Consider the following 24,472-nt stretch of genomic DNA (forward strand, 5'->3'; position numbering starts at 1 on the left):
ACTGACAACGCTCAGTAAACGAGCTTCCAGAATTTCATCTTTAACGAAATTCAGCTGCTACGGCCGGGATAAAACCCGCGTATTTGGGGTCAGCAGCCGAACGCCGTAACCACTGAGCCACCGCTGCGGGGCGGAAGTAAGAAAATGTGCAACAGTTTGATTCAAGAGATATCTGCCCTCGCAAGAATACTAATGATCACAACGCACAGTCAAACGAAGTATGGTACGGTCAGAAAGTAGTGGCTCACTACAGGACCAAGTCCTTAATTTATAGGCGTGAATCACTACTTATGTCAGTTGCCAATATTATCTGGTTCGTGAGTTTTCAACATGAACTAAGAAATAAATGCGATTGGGTTTTCTGCATTTATTTCTTTTTTAATGTTGAAAACCTTGTAGGGCGTTTGTTCCCTGGTAGTTTTCTTATAAATACGTCTTAGCAAAATTCTTTTTTTTATTTTGAAGTGCAACTTCATACTCCTCTCTCAGGCTATGCTTTCAAACTCCATGACAAATTACAGACAACGGAAATGACTGCATTAGCCTGGATCAATGTCGAGTCATTCGTCATCCAAGAAACCCCTGTACGCTTAACGGAAAAAATGGCATCTTTATTCCTTTTTCTGCCAATTTACTACAAATTCTTGTTAAGGCTACATAAAACCGCAAATATCCGTTGGTTGCCGTATTACGTACAAGGGACGCGTAGGTCTTTCGAAACGTCACTTTTTTTACGCCATAGCCAATGAGCAGTCAACCTCAACAACCTCACCAACCATGATTCCAGACCAGATAGTATGCCGTAATGCTATCACTATAAAAGGGTTAAATGTTGGGCTAGTTGGTGTTCAGACTTCACAGCCATATTTTAGCGCAAAAGACGGGACGACAGAAAGACAGGACGACCACGGGCGCAACTGTCAACTGCTTTATTGAAGCGAGAACGAGGCATATAAATACGCTTCTGGCCTGCGCCAGCGCTATCTATCAAGGAATTTCGAATCTACATAGGAAAACATGAAAACGCGATAGGAAATTTATCTCGACATTATACAGAACGATAGACGTGTCACTAACGCAGTCCTGTCCCCCTTTCCTGATAAAGAAAGCTTTCAAGGTTTCCCGGGCTGTTTTTCGAGCACTTGAGCCCTCTGCCATTAACAATAACAAAGTCCTTAAATTTTAACAAAGACAAAGTCCTTAAAATTTTTTGTTTTATGGACGACTTTTTTATTGTTTTGAAGAAACTTTGCCCCATTCCTAACGAGCGAGCACTACAGTGTGTTCTTGATGAATTTAAACTTCATGGCAAAGGGCCCAATTTTGCTTACGAACTTCCACAGGAAGGGATTCTTCCGTTCTTAGACTTGAAGCCTTTCAGGGAAAGGCATGTCTGCTGGGCGTATTCATCCCGAGCACAAAAAGAGCTCTTGCCGTACGACTCCTGTCATTCTAAAATATTAAAGAGAGGCATCGCCACTCTCTGCCTGGATTTGGCGCTGAGGAAGTCGTGTGTCCGTGAGATGCAAGCAAGTTTTGAGCTTCAACTGGGTAGGCTGTTCTCAGCTAGCTTCCCTGGGTTGGTCGTGATGGCAGTCGCGGAAACGCTCCTCAAGAAACGGAATCCCGGTAAGCGCACGTTTGCTGAAAAAGCCTTGGATGGTCTGCAAAAGCCGGAAGTGGTACCGTACCTGCACAAGGTATCCCACAACCTGAAAAAGGTGGCTAATCGGTTTGGCGTGTCGATGGCCTTTTCAGCCCCTGAGAAACATACTCAGCTGAGCCGCCGTATTACTTTCGAAAATGGAAAAAAGGACTGTCAAAAGAATCATGAAAAACGCTTTGTGCAGTGCGCTATGAACGTCGCGTACAAGATTCCCCTTTCATGTGGCAAAGTGTACATCGGCCAGACAGGGCGCTGGATAAACGATCGACTCCGGAAGCATCCAAGAGATACCTGCAATAAGGCACGTACTAATCTGGTTGATGTGCCGCCGCGGTGGCTCAGTGGCTATGGTGCTCGGCTGCTGACCCAAAAGGCGCGGGTTCCATCCCGGCCGCGGCGGCTGGAATTTCTTTGGAGGAGAAATTCTAGAGGCCCGTGTACTGTGCGATGTCAGTGCACGTTAAAGAACCCCAGGTGGTCGAAATTTCCGGAGCCCTCCACTACGGCGTCTCTCATAGCCTTAGTCGCTTTGGGACGTTAAACCCCATAAACCAAACCAAACCTAATCTGGTTGACCACTGCATTGCTTGCACCAATTGTGAGCCGCGTTTCTTTGCGTTTCAATCCTTAGAAAACGTGCTCAAAAAACAGGCCGTGCAATGTTGGAAGCTTTCTTTGTCAGGAAATGGTGACAGGACTGCGTTAGTGACAAGTCTATCGTTCTGTATTATGCCAAGATAAATTTTCTATCGCGTCTTATATAATTTCCTATGTATATTCCAAATTCCTTGGAGGGTAGCGCTGGCGCAGGCCAGGAGCGTATTTATTTGCCTCAATCTCGTTCCAATGAAGCAGTTGTCAGTAGCGCCCGTGTTCGTCCTTTCTTTCTGTCGTCCCGCCTTTTGCGCTAAAATATGCCTGTGAAACCATCCACTACATATTGGAAGCATGAATTTTTTTTTGTGCAATCTGCTAACCACTGCAATGACCAAATATTTTTTTTCTAACAGTGCTCTGCTATTTAAGCAGCCTTTATTTATCCGAACCATGGGATTGTGAACTGCGTTTTGGCGGCTTTTTGCCCTTGTTCCTCTAATTGTGCTCCATGATTGCAAACAAATTCGTCCATCTGCCAGTGCGTCTGGCAACGCATAGTATAAGTAATATACGTTGTAGGGCTAGTTGATACATTCTAGGTGTTCATTTTAGCGCAAACAAAGACGCACAAAGAACCTCTCCTGTCCCGTCTTCCTCATTCCTTGTGTCGTCTTTCTTTGTGTGCTCGCATCTGAATTGCGAACACACATCAGATTTAGCCGCCAAGCGAAGATGTGGTTGTTATTGGAATTTGTTATCCTTTTAGAACTGAGCGGTGCATACTGCAAAGCAACAGACTGATGTGCCGTAATAAGAAAATGCTGTTCTGCCTCGTGTGCGCGATAACAGAAATATACTAGAAACAAGTAAATATCTAAACTAGTGAGGTGTTGAAGACACGTTGCATCAAAATATATACGAGGGGGTACCCAAAAGAAACCGGACTAAATTTTTTGGTAGGCAAAGCTTATTTGGTACCGCGTTTTGCCACTAGGAGTACATAAAACGAACATTCCAGAGTCAGTAAGCCGAGTGCCGTCGATGAAGGAGGTCAGACTAGTTTAGGCAGAGTTTTAGAGTGGCGACTGTTTTGTGTGAATGTCGTTTTTCTAATGGCTGATTTTCGTGAACAGCGTGCGCCGGTGAAATTCTGATTTTTGCTCGGAAAAAGTTGAATGGAAACTCTTGAAATATTAAGAAAGACGTACAAGGACGATGCTATGGGGACAACTCAAGTGTTCCTGAATCAAAGCAACAATCATGCCAATGGAAAACTTCAAATTCACCTCGCCTCAAGGAAGCTCGTCAGGTGAAACCAAACCTCAAAACAATGGTGATTTGTTTTTTCGACGTGAGAGGAGTGTTCCAATGAGAATTTGTTCCGCAGGATCAGACAGTTAGCCAGGCTTTCTACTAGGATGTTTTGAAAAGATTGGGCAACAGTGCGCGGTGGAAGCGGCCAGATTTGTGGCGGTCGGGTAACTGGTTTTTCCATCATGACAATGCCCCTGTTCACACAGCCCTGTCTCTACGACAATTTTGGACCAAAAATAGCATGAAGCCTATTCCTCAACCCTCATACTCTCCAGACCTTGCCCCGTGCTACTTTGTTTGTTTCCTAGAATGAAAAAATAGGTGAATGGAAAGCGTTTCGCTGATGTTGCTGAGGTGAAGAAAAAAACGACGGAGGCACTGTCACGCATCACAAAAGATGAATTTAAACAATGTTTTGAAAAATGGAATGAAAGATTCGACAAGCGTACCATTGCAAGTGGGGAATACATTGAAGGAGATTGAAGGTCTGTGCTTAAAATGTGAACAAATAAGTTCAAACACAAATAAGTCAGGTTTCTTTTGGGTACTCCCTCGTATATATATTATTTTGTCACCAGTAATCTTGGTGCCTGCGTGACGTTTTAACATATTTTGAAGTTACCAGAGCGTTGTCTGATAGCTCCTACTAAAAAAAGGTGGATCAAATGACAGAATCCATTTAGACGCATTCAGAAAAATATGTCATTGGAAGCGGGCGCGGGTATTCAACATGTATTCTGTACTGCTTCTGACCAGGCAGATAACGGGTTGCGTGAGAACATCCTGAATTGCAGCGTTTTTTCAAAAGCTGATATATTGTACTTGGAATGTTGTCGTTGCTAACATTACCATGTTTCTTATTTTCATTTTTATTTAATTTTGGAACAGATATTTTTCTATTTATTCCTAATTTTTTTCACCTCCATTCACCGCAAATTATTTCGCTAAATTCCTCTTTATCTTGTCATCCTTGAGAAAGTACACAGGGTGTCTCATCGTGGCACACCGCGGAGCCGTGCAATTAACTATACGTGTTCAACATATTATAAGTGACTCAAAAACACAATCACCTTTAAAACCCTACAAAAAATCAGCATTAGTACTTCCCACTTCTAAAGTAAGCTGACTGCAACAAATTTAATCTATCATTAAAGTCACAGAAAACCAAGCGAGTCACTCAAATTTTTAAAAAAATACTGTGTACAGATGATAATATGCCAGTTAAACAGTTTATTCAGGCCTTTGCAAGCTTTTTCCATATTTTGTTCCTCTGTGCCTAATGTTCTTTTTTTTTCTGTTTGATGCGCAAAATTACACTTTGGCCTATCGTATACGATATTATAAACACTAGCTTCAACCAAATCTGAGTATGAAACGCTGCCATTATACGGCATTGAATCCTACCCCTCACAGGTGTTATTAAACATTCGTTATATCACCGATGGTTCCTTTATTTCCTTGTAAAGACCAATATTTCCAATATTATACTTTCTCTATTCCAGCTCTCACGACGAATTCGATTTGATCACTTTGTTAAACCCGTGTGTTTGCCCATGCGTCGACTACAGCTAACAAACAGAAAGGCAATCGCCGCCGGATGGGGATACACCACCGAGAGTGAGTCCAGAGCCCTTTGTTGCTTCCAAGCCTAGTGTAGCACATAAAGGAGACAGCGCGCCGAAGAAGACGGCGGAAGATGAAAAAGAGCGCAACGTAAATAATACTGCAACTGACGATTCCGCCCACTGGGGCAGTGCGACCGTAATAGAAGCCGGTGTCATATGCAGAATCAAAACACGTATCTCCTCTGTGAGACCAATTTAAAAAAAAATTTGCTACATTTCAACAGTTCACTGTCATTGCGACGCATAACACGCCAAACGGAGCCACACAAGATAATAACAATCATTTGCATTCGCTACGAGCAAATTTCTACACAGAATACAGAACATAACCGGCAGAGCTATGAAAGTTACTAAATAAGCGTTAGGTAGCCGATACAAACAAGTAAACATGAAGAAAATTGAGCATGCTGTAAATAACGGAGGTAAACTAAAAAAGTGTAGAGAAAACAATGCATAATTACAAACTAGATCTACGCGCTAAAAGACAAAGAGGGAAATGTAATTAGCAATATGGATAAGCTAGTTAAATTAGCTGATGATTCCTACAGATATCTATACTGTAGCCAATGTAATCAGAACGTTAATCAGAGAGCCAGTAGCACACAGGAATGAGAGATCCCGCCAGTAACGAAGGAGGAAGTAAAGAAAGCCTTAGGAGCAATGCAAAGGGCCAAAGAAGCTGCTGAAACTCAGGTAACCACTGTCCTATTCAAGGACGGAGGGGAGACTGGGCTAAAAAACCTAGCCACTCTTTATATCCAATGCATTATGACCTCGACAATACCAGAAACTTGGAAGAATGCTGACAATATCTTAATTCATACGAAAAGGGGACGCCAAGGACATGCAATATTACAGACCGATCAGTTTACTGTCCGTTGCCTGCAAGGTATTTACTAAGGTAATCGCTGATAGTCAGGACAACCTTATCAACCAAATGATCAGGCAGGCTTTCGTAAAAGATAATCGACAATAGACCATATCCTCAGTATCAATTGTGCGACAAAAAAATGCGGAAAATATAACCGTCCCTGTATGTATTCTTCATTGATTGCGAGAAAATAAACGAATGAGGGGAACCCTCAGCAGTCACGCACGCAGTGCGGAATCAGAGCGCAAAAGAGTCCTATGTGAAAATACCGGAAGATATCTATAACGACTGCGCAGCTACCATAGTCCTTCATGAAGTCAGCAATGAAATTCTAATAAAGAAAGATGTCAGGCAGGCAGGTACGATATCGCCAATGCTATTCACAGCCTGTTTACAGGAGGAGTTCCAAGGCCTGGACTGAGAGCAGTCAGGTACAAGTTTCAATGATGAGTACCTAAGTAATTTGCGATTTTCTGATGACATTACCTCGCTAAGACACTCAGGAGATAAGCTCCAACGGATGATAAATGAGTTAGAAAGGTAGCGCAGGACGGTAGGTCTTAAAATTAACACGAAGGAAACCAAAGTGTTTCAGCAGGCTCGCAAGGGAACAGTAGAGAGAGAGAGAGAGAGAGAGAGAGAGAGGGGGGGGAAAGGCAGGGATGTTAACCAGAAAGGATTCCGGTTGGCTACCCTGCACAGGGGAAGGGAATGAGGGGAATTAAAGAGGAAAGAGAGAAGTAACGGGAAATAATCACAGTCTGTCAATCAAGGCAGTCGCTCTCAAAAAGCGAAAGAGTGCCTTGTAAGCCTTGATGGCAGTTGACTGTTGTGGCCACGGACCGAGGATCTTGGCCTCTGTGAAAGGGCGAGGGTCCAGGCGGTCCAGAGCACATCGCAGCTTATGTCTTTCGGCTACAAAGGCAGGGCACTCACACAAGATATGGGTGAGATCACAATTGTTAGCAAGGGGCTGGACGTGGTAAAGGAATACATCTCTTTAAGGCAGGTAGTGGCCGCTGATACGAATCATGAGAGGGAAATAAATAGAAGAATAATAAGGGAATGAGAGCGAACATGAAAGATTCTATCAGAACATGAATGGCAGTTTTCCAATATCGCTCATGAGAAAAGTATACAACAGCTGTATCATACCGGTACTCGCCTACTGGTAGAAACGGAGGCTAACAAAATGGGTACAACTATGGAAAGAAAAATGATAGCTGTAACGCTAAGATAACGGAAGCGGGCAGAGTGGGTTAGGGAAGAAACGCTTGTTAATGACATCCCAGTGGAAATCAAGAGGAAGAAATGGGCTTGAGCAGCGCATGTAATGCGTAGGCAAGATAATCGTTGGTCCTTAAGACTAACAGAGTGGATTCCATGACAAGGCAGGAGTAGCAGGGGGCGCTGGGATGCGATGATACTGTGGCCGTAGCTTGCAAAGGACAGGGTTAATTGTAGAAACATGAGAGAGGCAATTGCCCTGCACTGCCCGTAGTCAGGCTGATGATGAGGATGATGAATAATCTTTAATGTATAGAAAAATTTATCGCACCGTTATTGAGAAGTGGAGACTCCGAAATGTGCATTTAATCCTGGTTTTCAGCTTTAAGAACAATTTCTATTTGGGTGGATTCACCCTGTATATATAATTTTTTTTGTGTGTGATACACCGTCTCCCTTGAAATCTTAGAAAGCTTTAAGTTTTCTTGTATTTCGTAACGACCTGCAATCTACGACCTTTTAAACAGCTGGAAACTCAAGTCAGTCGTTGCGCTACATCCGGACGAAGATTCTACCCTTCAAGAACTGCACGCCTAGTTTCTTATCCTGGAGGCAGTACGACGTGTTCACCAGCGACCAGGTGGTGTGCTCCGAAACAGATGGCAGGGGCGTTTGTCAGGCAAGCACGCTCTACCAGGAGCCTTCTTTCTACAGTTTCACTTTTGTTTTAGCATCCAGGTCGCAAACACTTTTTTTCCTTAACCATAGTTTATATAGTAGGGTTCGCAAGAAAATGTCTTGTAACTGAAATTCTGTATTGTATAAGTTTTCGATTCGAAAGAATAAATTGCAACAATCGTGCGATATAGGTCTAAGGTGCTGAATAGATTAAGATGTTGAGAAACAAATTAAAATGGACAAGATTATCTCAATGAACACTCACGCAATTATATTTTCTTCGCTTATAGACATATCTACCTTATATAGTCGTGCCACTTATAACGAGCCTGATAAGCACGCATAATCAATTCGTTATACCCGAAGTTCCTAGTATGAGTTCGGGATATCTACTGAAGTTTTTGGAAGGCAATATAAATGTTGGATACGCTTTTTCAGTAGATGTAGAAGACTTGTTCTATTCAGTGCCGCAACGCAAACTTTTCTACTCGGTGAAATCATGAATTGAGGAAAATGGTGAGCTCATGTTCCAGAACGCTACGGGGCTTTCTGTGGGGACTTTTTTTAATGTTTGGGATTAGCCTAAGGTCCCTCTTATTGTTTTTAATGACCAGCCATTTTTTCAGCGAAATGGCATTCGTATTGGGTCTTGTGTTGCAACAGTTCTCTGTGATATTTTTTTTTTATCGAGTATTGACCAGTGTTTACACGATTTTTTTAGCAGAGGAAACGTTTTAAATTTGTTTAGGTACGTTGGCGACTTTTTAGTGTCTTTAGCGGGTGACTCTTCCAACCAGGATGCGACTGATGAAGTTATAGATGTTTTTAAGCAATACGGACAAGGACTTGGTTTTACTCACGAGTTACCCCACAAGAGTGTTTTGGAGTTCCTGGACCTTAAACTAGAGTACTGCGTGCGGCATGTATGTTGGTCTTACCAACCTCGTGCTAAAAAGGAATTTTTGCTGTGCAAATCTGAGCACTCTAAAATTTTTCAAAGAGGTATTGCTTCCCCCTGCTTGAAATCGGCTCTGAAAAAAAATAGGCCGTGCCTTAGCTCTGGTTAAGCCCGGATATACAAGCGAAAAGCTTCAGTTACGCTTGGTTTGACGTCATGGCTGTCGCACTTCGCGCTCAATGCACTGGGAGCACCACGATAACGATGGAGGCGTTCGGCCGTCCACTCACTGCCTGTACGGAGGCGGAGGAAGAGACGGAAATCAGCGCGGTTCAAATTCAGGGGCACTTTGGCTCTCTAAAGCTCTGCAAGGCGAGAGCGTTTCCTGGCGCACTGTTTGTTTTCGATTTATTTCTTTTTATTTTTCATATTTCATTTTTTTTTCAATTTTGTTCCTTTTCTTTTTTAATTGCTTTTTATTTTACAATTTTTGATATTTTATTTTCTTCATATTTAGTTTGCTTTCTTTTTTATTTGTCATAATTTATTTTCATTTTATTTTATTCCTCTTTTCTTATATTTACTGCTTTTTATATTTCATTTTTTCTTTCTTTTCGTAATTTCATTGTAGTTCTTATTTTTATTTTCTTATCCCTTTTATTTTATTTATGACACCCATGCATTCACTAGATGCGCCTTTATTCATGTTGAAACCTGGAGCCTTCGTGGCGGATGTACAGGCCATGTAAATAAATACCATGTAAGAAAAAAAGAGCCTTCGTGGCGGACTGTAGGAATTTCCGCCACGAAGGCTCTTTTTTTCTTTCATAATATTCATTTACATGGTTTTTACATCCGCCACTACCTTGTTTCCCAACCTCACTCGAACCCCTATGATATGATTCTTCTGATGGGACTTCATAGCCTTTGGAAAACGCGCATGCAAGACCGCAACGTTGAACCGGTTGTTTCGCCCAGAATTCACTTTAGCCGAATGTTGCTGCAGGTAACGGACATTTACAAAATATTGTACTTTGTGGCGCATTGGTTTCCTCTCCTGATGCGCTGTATATCCTTACCGGCATTTTAGTTATAATATGTTACTATTATCTTTCTCCCACGTAGCGCCTACCTAGGTGATCTGTAAATAGTTGTTTTTGTGTCAGTATACACACATACACATACATGCATATATATGCTTTCTATACAAAACCATGTAAATAAATACCATGAAAGAAAAAAAAAAGAGTGTTCGTGGCGGAGTGGTAGCGTCAACGCCTGAAATGCCAAAGGCCCTGGTTAAATTCCCAGCCTCGACACAGTTTATTTTTAAGTAATGACATCGAAACGCGACGTCACTCGATCGCGCATACGGCATACGCGAAGCTCGCTCCGACCCTCATAGTGAAGCTCTTCGCTTCAAAAATCGCGCCGAATAAACTGCCAAAGCTGCGCTCCCGCACGTGCGGTGATAGAAGGAGTGGCTGCCTAATCAGGCACGGGACTTCATACATCCCTTGCGCCACTGGGGTGGTATATGCCTTTCCTCTTTCATGTGGTAAGAAGTACATTGGGCAGACAGGGCGGTGCATAAACGAGTGACTCAGGGAGGATGCGAATAAAGCTAAGAAGAGCACAGTCAAAGGGGCAGATCTTGTGTCCCACCTTAATTCTTGCCGCAGTTGTACACCGCGACTTGACCAGACTGTGATACTTGGCAAAAGCAAAAACGTACACGCGCGGCATTCTTTGCAAGCCTTCCACATAAAGGAAAAAGCAGTTGACTGTATTAGCGATACGTCCGTGGCTCTGTATGCAGCTGAAATCATTTTTTCGCGCTCGCGTCTGCGTTAACAGCCCATGGAATGATTGTTGTGCGTCCACATAGCGTCCACCTAGGTGTATAAGTATGCGTACTCAAAAAGAAAAAAACAGTTGTTAGTAGCGCCTGTGTGTGTGTCTGTGTCTCTTCTTTGTGGATCCTCCAATGTTTGCGCAACCTTCACGGCAACAGTATGACATGTACCGACTAGGCCCAAACGAAGTTTTACTACGGTAAGTGGAATCTGGGTATAACAGCCAAACGATTCTATGAAAAGCGATGAAGGTGGATTGAAAGAAGGAAGAGTGTGTTTGTTTCCTCTTTAATTTCCACCGTCCTACCTTTCTTTACGGCGCGGTACGGGTGCCCCCCGAGATGTAAGACAATTAATGCACCATTTACTTTCTCAAAATGCCCCCCCCCCCCCCCCCTCAGAAAAAAAAAGGTGTCATTAGCCAGGCTTATTTCTTTAAAGGAAAAACCGCGGAAAAAATTGCGGAAAAAACTGCGAAAAAAACTGCGTTAGGCTCTCACGGTGGTCATGTTGTCCGCAGCTGAAACCCTCGCTGCCGCCAATCAACTTTAGGAACGGGATATAACTAATCGTCGCTGATGCGTTCACGGGAGCTGCTGCCAAGTCGGCCACATTAATCAGACCCCTAGTGGTAAGGATTTCTTGTACTTGGCGTTTAAATCTTCGTCAGAGCACACGGTTCTGCGACGTTGTTGTCTGCTGGAACGCAGTGATCCGAGGAAACACCTGGCCAGCTATGCATTAATGACGCATCGCCACAAATTTACATGCGCGAGGCAACGTGTTATTCGAGAGCTTTATCTATCGTTCTTCGACCCATGCAGCGACGAAAGTAGCGCAGCTCTTGTGGCACGGAATTTATCAGTGAATTTATTTTTCCGCTCTCTGACGCTACCAGCACGTGGTAGCAGCGCAAAAAACGAAAAAACAACAAAGCTGACTGGACAGGCAATGCATACCACGTGACCAGATTAACCAGCAAAGCATTCAAACTTCTCAAATCGCTGCTGTTAGTTGATGCACGACCAGGGGCAGTAGCTTCACTTTCGACGATGCCTTTGTCTCGCGCCCACCGCGGTTCTTCTTCCAGTTGGGACACTTTGCCCAGCCATTGGACACGCCTGCCATTGAGGCGGTTTTGGTCTCCGAGACACTCTTGGAAATTCGCGCTTGCTGAAAACGCGACCTTTTGAACTTCGACGGGATCTTACAGCGCCTCCTTGTTCGCTATAACCGTGTGGTGTGGCCAAAGTTGTTCGTTCTATCTGATACGAATCGCCAATGCCTTAATGCACATTCAGACGGTAGGACTCGACTCGTTCGTAATAAATAAGTCAGCGTTCGCTATTCCTGCGGCCGCTATAAGTGGGATCGACAGTATTATCACCTCCCGCAGGATTTTCTCGCCCGTCCTAGGTTTAACCGTAGCTCTCTGCTTGCTAGGGCAATAGGTCTTACAATAGCGATGCTGTCACTTGGATTGTAAAGCAGTGTTGTTGTGAGGTGCCACCAAATGATATTCATTTGGTGGTACCTGTGTACGTGTGTTGAGTGGGCTTGCTTCAGGCGCAAAATGGGAAAACCACAATAATATTGTTACGGGGATGTTACGGCGGTAAGTCTGTGTTGACAGCTGCTCTGAGATGGCCAGCACTCAGCTCAGACACCGAGGGCCCAGCTACCAACTGCCAACGTCGCCGTCGTTCAGCGCACCGCCACTTCTTCGTTCACGGTCCATCGGTAACACTATCAATGTTACGTGACGGCAAGCCGATGAAGACAGGACTACATGATGGATGGCGATGATATGATTTAATGGCTGCGGGCCTAGCACGAGCGCTCCTGCCCGCGCCACTGCCCGCTTCGTCGTCTTCTAGTCCGTCACATGACTCGGGGCCACGAAGCGATCGTCCCGATCGCGCGAACTAGAAGAATGCCACAGACGATGACAAGCAGGACGTGACGATGGGCGTGGCAGAACATATGAACAGAGAAGAGAAGATGAAGGGCTTGCCGTCACGATGAAAGAGATGATGAGCGGGTGAAGCCAGGTCCACGAACACTGAGGAGCCACCGGTTTCTGGAAGTCAGCGTCGAGGCCCGTGGACACACCCAACGGCAGGGGCTGGGGTACTTGTTTCTCGTGTGAGTGTCAGTGGTCAATGGGTTCTCTGGTCAGTGGCGGCGGTCTCGGTTCAGTGGGGCCGTAGGTCGTTGGGTCTCATGTGGGTTCTCATGTGGGCGGCGAGTGGGGTCACAGGGCAGTTGCGGCGGTCGTTGTGTCGTCGTGTCTTCTTGTCGGGGCTTGGGGCGGGGCGGTGAAGAGCGGCGGCGTCGGGGCATACCTGGCAGGCTGGGGAAGCGCCGGGAGGTGCGAAGCCGTGAGCTCTCCACAGAAGACCTCGGTGTACAGCAGGCTCCTAAGCTCCGGGACCGGGATGAAGAAGGTACCCAGCACCTTACACCAAATGATGTTACGGGGATGTTACGGCGGTAAGTCTGTGTTGACAGCTGCTCTGAGATGGCCAGCACTCAGCTCAGACACCGAGGGCCCAGCTACCAACTGTCAACGTCGTCGTCGTTCAGCGCACCGCCACTTCTTCGTTCACGGTCCATCGGTAACAATATCATGCCTCCTCATCGATGACAAGTGTCAATCAAAAGACTATCGAATACTGTCAAGTATTTGGTCTGAAATCAGTTTAGGAGTTCAGATTGATTTTATACAATACCTTGGCTAATTTGAGCTTGGAAGGTATTTTCAAGAGGCTGGCATTTCCGTAGCCATTTTTCTTGACCTGAGAGGAGGAGGGGCGGTAATATTTAATGAGGCTTAAAATTTCTTAGCGGTGAAAAATCCGGAAAACTTTCAGGACGTAGTAAAAACAAGCGATGATCATTTAGCGAAAGCCTTTTTTGATTGAGGGTGCGCGCTGAGGCTCACATACAGTGAGGCGATAAATGTCATCAGCCTGTGAAATAACCAAATTCAGTTACGAAACGTTTGTATATTAAGTCATTGGCATACACGTCGCGATCCAAAGAGGAACAGCCAACGGACAAAAGAGTCCCGGCATTAATTTTTGTTCTAACGCATTCGGGCATATCTGATAACCTAGAGAACTCAGGGTCCCAAACTATACAACACACTCACAACGCTCTGCTCGTGTTTTGAGAGAGGCCCCAATAAGAAAAATGTTAAGTAGCGTGCAGTAGATGTTTCGCATTCTAGCGACTGCTGTGGTTTTCATTAGGGCGTATATCCGTGCATGCAGTAAGACGAGCGCGTAGCAGACTCCACAAAACCTCTTGATAGCGGCACGGTGGAAATCCCAGCGCACACCAGAGATCAAGTTTTAGCCCAACGAACTCTGGAGTAAAGGTACATTGCTGCTGATCTCTCAATTTTCGTTTTTTCGCATTTTTTGTTTTCTCTATTAATACCAACATGACCTCAAAAATAGTCTTCTGGCGGGCTAGTCAACGTGGTATAGTTTAGATTGGCGCTCTGGCGGGTCGGCGCATCATGGACACGTTACTGTCAATACTTATCGGTTTTTATCCCGGCTGTGTCATGTGGTGGTTGTTTAGTGCGTATAAAAGCTAATGCCCGAAGCCTTTTTCGAATAAAAGTTGGAAGTTCTGCGCTCAGTGTGTACGTGTGTTTCTGTCTCTGTCCTTGTTTCCTTCGCGCAGTTAAACCATGAATGACCTCAAAAGCGTCTCAAACAGCAGATTTCAGTGTGGTGCGGCAAAGAAGACGCGTTTATTTTTTTTTCCGCAGTGGGAGCAGTTTACGTTGGACAAAAAAAAATAGTGATAGCCGTTTCCAAGAAATACGTTGTGCAATAAGCATGCGCTAACAAAGATCGAGCAACAAAGTGACAAAAGCAGAATCACTAGTTTGGATCCATTTTTCTCCGTCAAAACGCACAAGAATGAGTGGCCATGCGCGCCATTCCAGCGGAGTAGGCTGACTACGCCCACTGCAGGGAAGATGTATCCCCAATGTCTCTTAAATTAACCCCGTCCTTTCCCAGCTGTGGCCACCGTATCCCTGCGAATTTATTAATCTCATTCGCCAACCTAACTTTCTGCCGCCCCTTCCCACGCGGTTATCTTGCCTTCGCATTACATGTTCTGCCGAAGCTCATTTCTTCCTCTTGATTTCGACTTTGATGTCATTAACATGCAGTTGTTCCCTCACCCACTCTGCCTGCCTCCGGTCCCTTTAAGTTGCACCAATCATTCTTTTTTTCCATAGCACGCTGCGTTCTCCGTAACTTAAGCTCAACCCTCTTTGTTAGCCTCCACGTTTCTGCCTCATAGGTGAGTACCGGTAAGATACAGCTGTTGCATACTTTTCTTGTGAGATATATTGGTAAACTGCCATTCATCATCTGAGTGAAGCTGCCATCTGCTCTTCACTCAATTCTTATTCTTCTAGCGATTTCTCTCTCATGACCCGGATCAGCGGCCCCTACCTGCCTTAAAGAAACGTATTCCCTCACCGCTTCCAGCACCTCGCTACCAACTGTGAACTGCAGCTCCCTTCCGAGGCTTTTGAACATTGTTTTGGTTTTCTGCATGGTAATTTTTAGACACATAGTTCAGCTCCGCCTGTCCAGCTTATTGATCATGCTTTGCAGCTTATGTCCCGGGTGGCTTACCACGGCGCCGTAAATCAGCGAATCGCGAATTGCTAAAGTATTCTCCATTAACTCTTATTGCCAACTTTTCTCAATCCAGTCCTTGGAACACCCCCTGTAAACATTGGATTGGATTGGAAAACAGCCCGCACAAGTCGACATAGATCTTTCTTTTTCATGTCTCATCTTTGGCGGAGATCCGTCTGATTAGCCGCACAGTCTGATTGACCGTGGCCGTGAATCTGTTGACTGTTGCGGTGTTTTTACGATTGTTCTGTGTGTGCATGCCCAGTATGCGTATGGTTTGGACCTCCTTGACCGGAAGTCCTTGCACATATACATTAAGAGGGGTCGGCGGGGTCAGGTTTGCGTTTCTACAGCGTGGCTTGGCCCTAAGAACCAGCAGTTCCGTTTTCGTATGCGAGCATTAAAGGCCTGCTGCCGACGCATAAGTTTCATGATTTTGTTCACAGCGCAACAAGAACGGGAAAGACGAAAGACAAAAGAGTAACACAAAGACGTCATTCCCGGTCTTGTTGCGCTGTGAACAAAATAATGAATACTTACCAACTCGCCCAAATTTCTGCCTTGCTGAGCATAAGTTTCAATTATGTCAACTGCCTGCTGCAGGGTATCCTCTATTTGGCGGTTATTCCTAGTAATTACCCATAGGGTTAAGTCGTCCGCGTATAAGGTGTGCTGCAGGCCCGGCAAGGCGGCGAGTTTGGGGGGCAGTGTAATGAGTGCGAAGTTAAAGAGGAAAGGCGAGAGCACCGAGCCTTGTGGCGTGCCTCGGCTGCCCAGAGGAATCGGCTCCAATTTGAGGCCACCTAATCCAAGCTCTGCGGTCCGCTCGGATAGGAATGATCGGACGTCATTTAACGTCCGTTCTTCCGTGTCTATTTTGGAGAGGTTCGTGAGGATGACCTCATGCGAGACGTCGAAGGCCTTGTTCAGGTCTAGCCCGAGCACTGCCTTCGTCCCGGTTCCGCGTGGAGGGTCCAGAACGCCCTTCTTAAGCTTGAGCATCACGTCCTGCGTGGACAAGCTATCCCTAAAGCCAATCACTGTGGGAGAAAGTAGGTGTCTCCTGTCACACCGGCACCGCTATGGCTGGATATGCCACAACTACCTTGGTGTCCTGACGCCGCAAAAAATTGGTTTGGTTTGGTTTGGTTTGGTTTGGTATGGTTTATAGGGTTTACGTCCCAAAGCGACTCAGGCTATGAGAGATGCCGTAGTGAAGGGCTCCAGAAATTTCGACCACCTGAGGCTCTTTAACGTGCACTGACATCGCACAGTACACGGGCCTGTGCGATGTCAGTACACGTTAAAGAACCCCAAAGAATTGTGCGACCGGATCCTCAGCCAAGTACACCGCATCACCGCATCCGCGACTGCCAGTTCTGGACGTTGCATTGTACGCAGTTCGGCAACATGAAACAGTGTCAGCTGACCCAGCCGCTCAAAAGCGCCCACCTTTCACCGACGCACCAGGCCACGGCACCGCAGTTACGATGTCACGCTCACCGCTGATGTTCTTCCAGGTGCTGCTGCTATCATTCTTGGGCCAGCTGTCTCCTGTCACGCCGGCACCGCTGTGGCTGGATATGCTACAACTCCCTTGGTGTCCTGAGGTCGCAAAGAATTATGCGACTGGATTCTCAGCCAAGTACATCGCATCACCACATCCACAACTGCCAGTTCTGGACGCTGCGGTGTCCGCAGTCCGGCACCATGGAACAGCGTCAGCTAACCCAGCCGCTCAAAAGCGCCCACCTTTCACCGACGCGCCAGGCCACAGCACCGCAGTTACGATGTCACGCTCACCGCTGATGTTCTTCCAGATTTGTCAGTACGAAACTTCATGTTACCAAAATGACGATGTTTGCCTTTTCGTGGTGTCGTGCCACCCGATTCTTTCCAAAGTGCTCGTGCTGCTTTGATGTACCTTTGGCGCGTCCTACTGCTCGGTGGCGACGTTGAGTCTAACCCTGGGCCCATAGCTAAGGCTCAAGAGGAAAATCTAGACAATATGGCTCTTGCGGTCCAGCGGTTGGAAACTGGCCATACTACAGTCCGGGAATCATTGAACAAGATCCTTAACATTCACATCAGCCTGAAGGATGACTTAAATGCACTAACAAAGCGTGTCGTTGAACTGGAATCAAAAATAGAATTGGCGCCAACTGCACAGTCCTCTTTCAGCGCGAATTTAGAATTGTCTGAAAGTCAAGACAAAATTGACGATTTAGAAAACCGGTCTAGACAGACGAACAGTTTTTTTTATGGCATCCGAGATACAGACGATGAAACCTGGGATACAAGGGGAAGCTTTGGGCCAGTTGGTCTGACATGTTGGAGAGGAGGAATAACCGCGAACTTGGACGAGACTGAAGGACGAGACGAGGACAGAACGAGCGGCCCTGTCCTCTGGTCCTGTCCTCTTCTCGTTCTTCAGTCATGTCCAAGTTCGCGGTTATTCCTCCTCTCCAACAAACCTGGGATACTTCGGAGCAGCTCGTGAACAAATTTTTCTCCTGGAAACTTGGTGTCTTGTATACTTCGATTGTGAGAGCGCATCGTCTGGGTCGTTTTTGCGACAAGTAAGAAGAGACCTATCGTTGCTAAATTCTACAATGATAAGGATGTTGAATCTTTGCTAAGTAACGGTTCAAAGGTCAAGGGCACAGACTTCAGCATCTCTCGCGATTATTCTGAGACTGTCCGACAAAAGCGCCGTCGTCTCTGGCAGTACGCCAAGTCCCTGAAAGAGGAAGGTGACCGCACTAGTCTCGCATTTAACAAGCTTCACGTTAATAACGATGCCTATGTATGGGACACTGAGGCTGATCGCGTAGTATGTGTTTCTCAGCACCACACGCAAGAAGAATGACGTTCTTCTGTCGCTTACTCAAATCAGATCCCTACTTTTCTTTATTCCTAAAGTACGTGATGTAATCTCCCAAAATCATTTCTTTCGTTTACACTAACATCACAAGTGTTTTATCGAAAGGTGTCGCAATATCTTCGCTAATCGACTCGTGCTCCGCATCATTAGTAGCGCTAACCTAAACATGGCTCTGTGATGTTATTCCTGATGATTCAATTTTTGTCAGCCAGACACATCTTAGCATCTTTCGTTGCGACAGACCGTACCGTAGAGGAGGTGGTGTACTCCTGGCGATAAGGAATGATTTGTCAACTGTGCCTCTCATGATTACTTCTTTCTTGAGTATACATGGGTTTCTTTTAGGTGTTGTTCAATTGATGTAATTATTGGTCCTAACATGAATAATGGCTTTTCTTCTGAATTTCATCGAATTCTATGTGAAATATGTACGCGTTTTCCTTACTGTACTTTACTCATATTTGGAGACTTTAACTTCCCTAGTATAAACTGGCTCGCACAGCACTTCACAGCGAGTGAAACTGAAGCTTCACTTGTTTCTTCAATCATGTCTTGATTTTTCACTATGGCAACTTATTACAAATCCCACGCGTCGCACATCGAGTACCGCCAACATTAGAGACTTAATATTAACAAATAATCCTTTATTTGTTCAGACATTATTCATTTAGATGGCACTTCGAATCATGGCGTAAGAACAGGACGCATTGCTTGTTCTTTTAACGAAAAGAACATGCCTATTAAGCAAATCAGACGTTACAACTCAGCTAACTATGAAAAATGAATTCCGAATTAGAAATTTTTTCCGCCCAGTTAGTAGTAGTAGTAGTAGTAGTATGTTTATTTGGCCATATTATATACAATATGCCCTCTAGGTGAGGCTAAAGGAGGTAGACCAAGCATGCCTCCTGACAAGGCCTACACCCCGATCAACACATCATGGAAACTGGGGCCGAAATGAGAAAAGAAAATAAACAATAAGCAAACATGATCAACAATAGAAAATAGTTAATGATAGACAATAATAAATATCAATTAACAATAAACAAAACATTTCATAATGTGCACATAAAAAAAAAGCAGAAGACAAACACAGACTCAAAAAACTCAGTATACAGAATTAGCTGAAATTTAACCGGGGGGGGGGGGGGGAAGAATCGTCAGTTTTTTCTTAAACACAGCCACACTATAGCTTTCTAAAGCAATCTGAATAAGAGACTGGTAGGCATTACACAATGTTATAATTTGATAATAGGTTGATTGTTTACCATAATTTGTCCTAGGTCTTGCAGTAGATAGGGCAACGGAACGTAGACCATACGCAACGTTTCTTGAATTATAAGTATTATAAAAAGTGCTAAAGTCATGCTTGACTTTATAAAAAATGTGAAGAGCCAAACTAAAATTGTATGAATGAAATTGCGAACATGAAATGTGTCGAAAAGATTTGCTTCAACAGATGAAGTTGAACTTAATAAACGTAGAGCTCTTTTGTGGAGAGAAAGCAATTTGTATGAATCAGTTTTGTCGCATGTACCCCACACTACGTTGCAATACACCAGGTGAGAATGAACAAGGGCAAAATATAACTGTTTTTTAACTTGTAGGGGGGGGGGGGAGATGTCTAACGCGATAAATAACAAATAGATCTGGCCATTTTTAGTCTAATGTAGTTTATATGATCAGTCCAACTCAAATCACTGCGAAAAAACACACCAAGTCTTAAATCAATACTTATTGCGCACTTGTTAGCAAAACTGGGATATATTCAACAGTACTTTTAATAAACTTATCGATGACTTCGTGCCTCTTATGACCATTCAATGTGGCAGCAGTGCACCATGGTTTACCCAGAAGTTGCGACGTGCGAATAACAAGAAAAAGCGATTTTACCGGCAGTCAGTGAAAAATGGTCAGCGAATCACAAATTACTCAGGTATTCTCCATTAACTGTTATCCCACGCTCTTCGGATTTCTGGCCCAGGAATACCTCCTGTAAGCAGGCAGTGAATAGCATTGGCGAGATCGTGTCTCCCTGCCTGACACCTTTCCGTATTGGAATTTTATTGCTGACTTTAGGAAAGCTATAGTAGTTGTGCAATCGTTATATATATCTTCGAATATTTTCACATACCACTCTTCCACACCCTGATTCCGCAATGCCTGCGTGACAGCTGAGGTTGCCACTGTGTCAAAGGCTTTCTCGTAATCAATGAAAGCTATGTATAGGGGGTGGTTATATCCTGCGCATTTCTCTATCACTTGATTAACCCGCCGAGGTGGCTCAGTGGTTACGGCGCTCGGCTGCTGACCTAAAAGACGCGGGTTCGATTCCGGCCGCGGCGGCTGAATTTCGATGAAGGCGAAATTCTAGAGGCCCGTGTACTGTGCGATGTCCGTGCACGTTAAAGAACCCCAGGTGGTCGAAATTTCTGGAGCCCTTCACTACGGCGTCCCTGATAGCCTCAGTTGCTTCGGGACGTTAAACGCCAATAAACCAATCTATCACCTGATTGAAAGTGTGAATGTGGTCTATTGTCGAGTATCCGTTACGAAAGCCTGCCTGATCATTTGGTTGACTGAAGTCCAAAGTTGTCCGGACTCTATTTGCGATTACCTTAGTAAATACCTTGTAGGACACGGACAGTAAGCTGATCGGTCTGTAATTTTTCAAGTCCGTGACATATGTTAGCGTTCTTCCAAGCTTCTGGCACTCTCGAGGTCAAAAGGCATTGCGTATACAGGGTGGCTAGTTTTTCTAGCACAATCTCTCCTCCATCCTTCAACAAATCTGCTGTTACCTGATCCTCACCAGCTGCTTTCCCCCTTTGCATTGCTCCCAAGCCTTTCTTTACTTCCTCCTTCGTTACTGGCGGGATTGCCCATTGCTGTGCTCGACTGCCTCTCCCAGTAACCTGATGATTACAGTGACGGCGTCATAATTAAAGTCTGAATGTGCTCAGTTTTTCAACGACGCCTTCTCATTAGTATTCACCAAAGAAAACATTAGCTCATTCGCTGACTTAAATATAGTTCATGATATTTGCATGCTTGAAATAGTTATTAATGAAATGGGCATTTTAGCATTATTAAAGAATCTGAAAATAACTAATCGTTCGGATCACCTCGGAATCAACAATAAGTTGCTGAAGAATACATCCCAAAGCATTAGCGCTGTGTTGTCTTGTTTGTTTTCCCAATCATTATCACACGGATTAATACCTAATGTCTAGCGCAAAGCCAAAGTAATACCTATATTTAAATCCGGTGAGCGCTCCTCTTCATCGAACTATCGACCCATCTCGTTAACCAGCACCGTTTGAGAACTTCTTGAACATATCATTTACAACCAAGTCATCAGCTATCTCGAAGTTCATAACATTTTCAATTTCCAGGACGGTGTCCGCAAGGAAATTTCTTGTGATAGTCAACTAGCTGGCTTTGTTAATGACTTATGATTATCACTTGAAGCGGGATTTCAGATTGGCGCAGTGTTCCTTGATTACTCAAAAGCTTTCGATCGGGTTCCTCATCAAAGACTTCTACTGAAACTAGCACACCTTAATATACACCCTAACGTGCTCGCTTGGATTAATGACTTTCTATCATCTAGAACTCAGCTCACCTCAGTTAATAATTCTCACTCTTCCTCTGCTAATGTGACATCTGGGGTACCACAAGGAAGCGTGCTAGGACCATTGCGTTTTCTAATCTATATTAATGATTTACCTGCCTGCGTAACACCTAGAGTTCGCCTTTTCGCTGATGACTGCGTAATTTGCCGTAACATTACTAGATACAGTGACCGCCAATCACTACAATCTTACCTGAACGCAGTGAGGTCTTTTTGCTCATCATGGTTAATGACATTAAATGTTTCTAAAAGTAAACTAATATCTTTCACTCGTCGTACAGGTCGCATTGCAACCACTTTATTCTACATGACAATACTGTGGAACTAACATCAACATACGAGTACCTTGGGGTGCACGTACAATGGCATCACATGGCATCACCTAACATGGCATCACCATATCGACCTCACCCTAGCGTCTGCTAACCGCTCACTTGGGTTTCTTAAACGTACCGTCAGATACGTCATTATATAAGTTAAAGAACTTGCTTATATAACTCTAATACGCCCTAAAATGGAATATGCTGTGGCCATTTGGGGCCCTGTTCAGTAGCGTTGCTTTTTGGGCTTGTTGGTACATAGTGCCAATACACTGTAGCGCAGCAAAAGACGAGGACACAAGAGACGAGAGACGAACACCACGAGCGCTAACTTCCAACAAATTTTATTCTCCTGAAGCATCACATTTATACGCCAGAAAACGGTAATCACATATGCGAACAGTATTATTTCCTCAGAAAAACAAGCTCTTTATCTGAGAGGAGAATGGAAGGTGTGCTTACACACGAGCATCCTGACCTATTTATCTTTTCAGCTTCAATGATTTCGCGCGTTTCTTTCTCTGGTTTTTCCTATTACGACACTTTCATCAAAGAAAGGCTTACAGGTTTTTGACTTGCATGCGAGAATGTGGTCAACCAGCGATCCGCCTTGCCCGTTTCTGACGTTTCTGGAAGTTAGCGCTCGTGGTGTTCGTCTCTCGTCTCTTGTGTCCTCGTCTTTTGCTGCGCTACAGTGTATTGGAGCCATGTTCAAGCCTACTTTATCACTAACATTGAGTCCTTGCAGAACCGGGCTGTTCGCTTCATATTTTCAGACTACTCACCCTTCACAAGCGTTTCAACATTGAAAAACGTTCCGAACTGGAGGAGGAGGAGGAAAAACATTTATTGTAGCACTGTATTGAATTGGGAAGGGAAGCTGTGGATGGACGTTGACCTGGGTGGCAGTCCCTATTCCGGGGCGCAATTGGCTGCCGCCGCTGCTGGTGCTCTCTGGACCAGAGACCGCTGGGCCTCCAGGCCCGAGCTGGACAGGGCCGCCTCCCAGCTCTCCCTAGTTGGCTGATTTATAACTGCTACATTTGTATTTAACTAGCAGGCCCGCACCATGTGGTATAGGTCAGCATACTGCCCGCAGAATTTGCACCTACCCGTGAAAGTCGGGTCCACGTGTTTTAGTACGGCGGGATTTAGGAAAGACCCGGTTTGGAGCCGTCTGAGGTGGCACTCCTCGGTTCTGTCGAGACCCTTGGCGGGTCCCGGGAGTACCCTCCTGCAGAGGCGTAAATGGTTTGTGAAATCCGCGTAAGAGATTAGCGGAATCGGTATGATTGCCGCGGCAGAACCGGGGAATTGAGCGGAACCCGGGGGAAGGAATGCTCGGCCAGCCGCGTGAGCGGCCTCGTTTCCCTCAACTCCCTGGTGACCGGGCACCCATACTATCTGTTTTTTACTCACAGCCGAATTCGAATTGCTCTCAAATGCCAATAGTATTCTGCGGGCGAGCGGTGCTATCCAACCCCGCACGTAATTTCGGCAGACCTGCTGCGAGTCCGACATTATGTACGCTGCGTCGGAGCGGGTGGCGGCCAGTGCAATCGCCACTTCCTCCAACATTAGCGCGTCGCTACTTTTTACCGAGAGCCCGTTCACCTGCTTTCCCTCGTACACCACTGCAATGGTGCAGATGCCCTCCTCGGTTGGACCCGCTGCATCCACGTAGTATATGGATGCCTTATTTCCGTAATAATTTTGAATAAATTTTGCCCTGGCTTCACGCCTGCCCTGATTATACTTCCAATTCATGTTTTTGGGGAGCGGCTTAACCGACAAAGTATTTTTCCATGCCTCCACATGCGAACAAACTAGTAGGATGATTGGCAGGATATCCGGCAAGCATGGTGGACTTCTGGAAAAAGAAACCGTTCGCCTGGTTCAGGCGCTCATCGTCCGTCGCGTGGTTTATGCGGCGCCTTACCTCAAGCTGATGAAGAGCGAGCGCGAGAACCTCAACGCGATGATTCGGGCGGCGGTTAAAAAGCGCTAGGACTCCCTGCCAAAGCGTCCACTGAGCGCCGCCTGCTCCAACTTGGTGTCCATAACGCGGTGGAAGAGCTGATTGAGGCCCATAGAACAAACCAAACTGCCAGGCTGTCGGTGTCCAGCGCCGGCAGACAAGTCCTTCGGGACCTCAATCTCGCGCGGCTCCCCCCCGCTGAACACAGAGCCGACATCCCGAACTGGAACATTTGTCATATTGCCGTA

General features: G+C 45.2%; 1 protein-coding gene across 1 annotated transcript in view; it reads left to right on the plus strand.

Annotated features, from left to right (window-relative positions):
- The window catches only part of LOC149326827 (clotting factor G beta subunit-like), a 63,023-nt gene that overhangs the window by 31,674 nt on the left and 6,877 nt on the right, over positions 1-24,472 (plus strand). Inside the window, exons 4-6 of the mRNA XM_089564690.1 lie at positions 5,080-5,198; positions 7,040-7,052; positions 7,845-7,979. Of these exons, the coding sequence (XP_089420816.1) occupies positions 5,080-5,198; positions 7,040-7,052; positions 7,845-7,979 (267 nt within the window). The remainder of the gene's footprint in view (positions 1-5,079; positions 5,199-7,039; positions 7,053-7,844; positions 7,980-24,472) is intronic.

Source organism: Amblyomma mixtum, chromosome 10 (genome assembly GCF_055824585.1).
Source record: "Amblyomma mixtum isolate Tamu chromosome 10, ASM5582458v1, whole genome shotgun sequence".
Lineage (NCBI taxonomy): Eukaryota > Metazoa > Arthropoda > Arachnida > Ixodida > Ixodidae > Amblyomma > Amblyomma mixtum.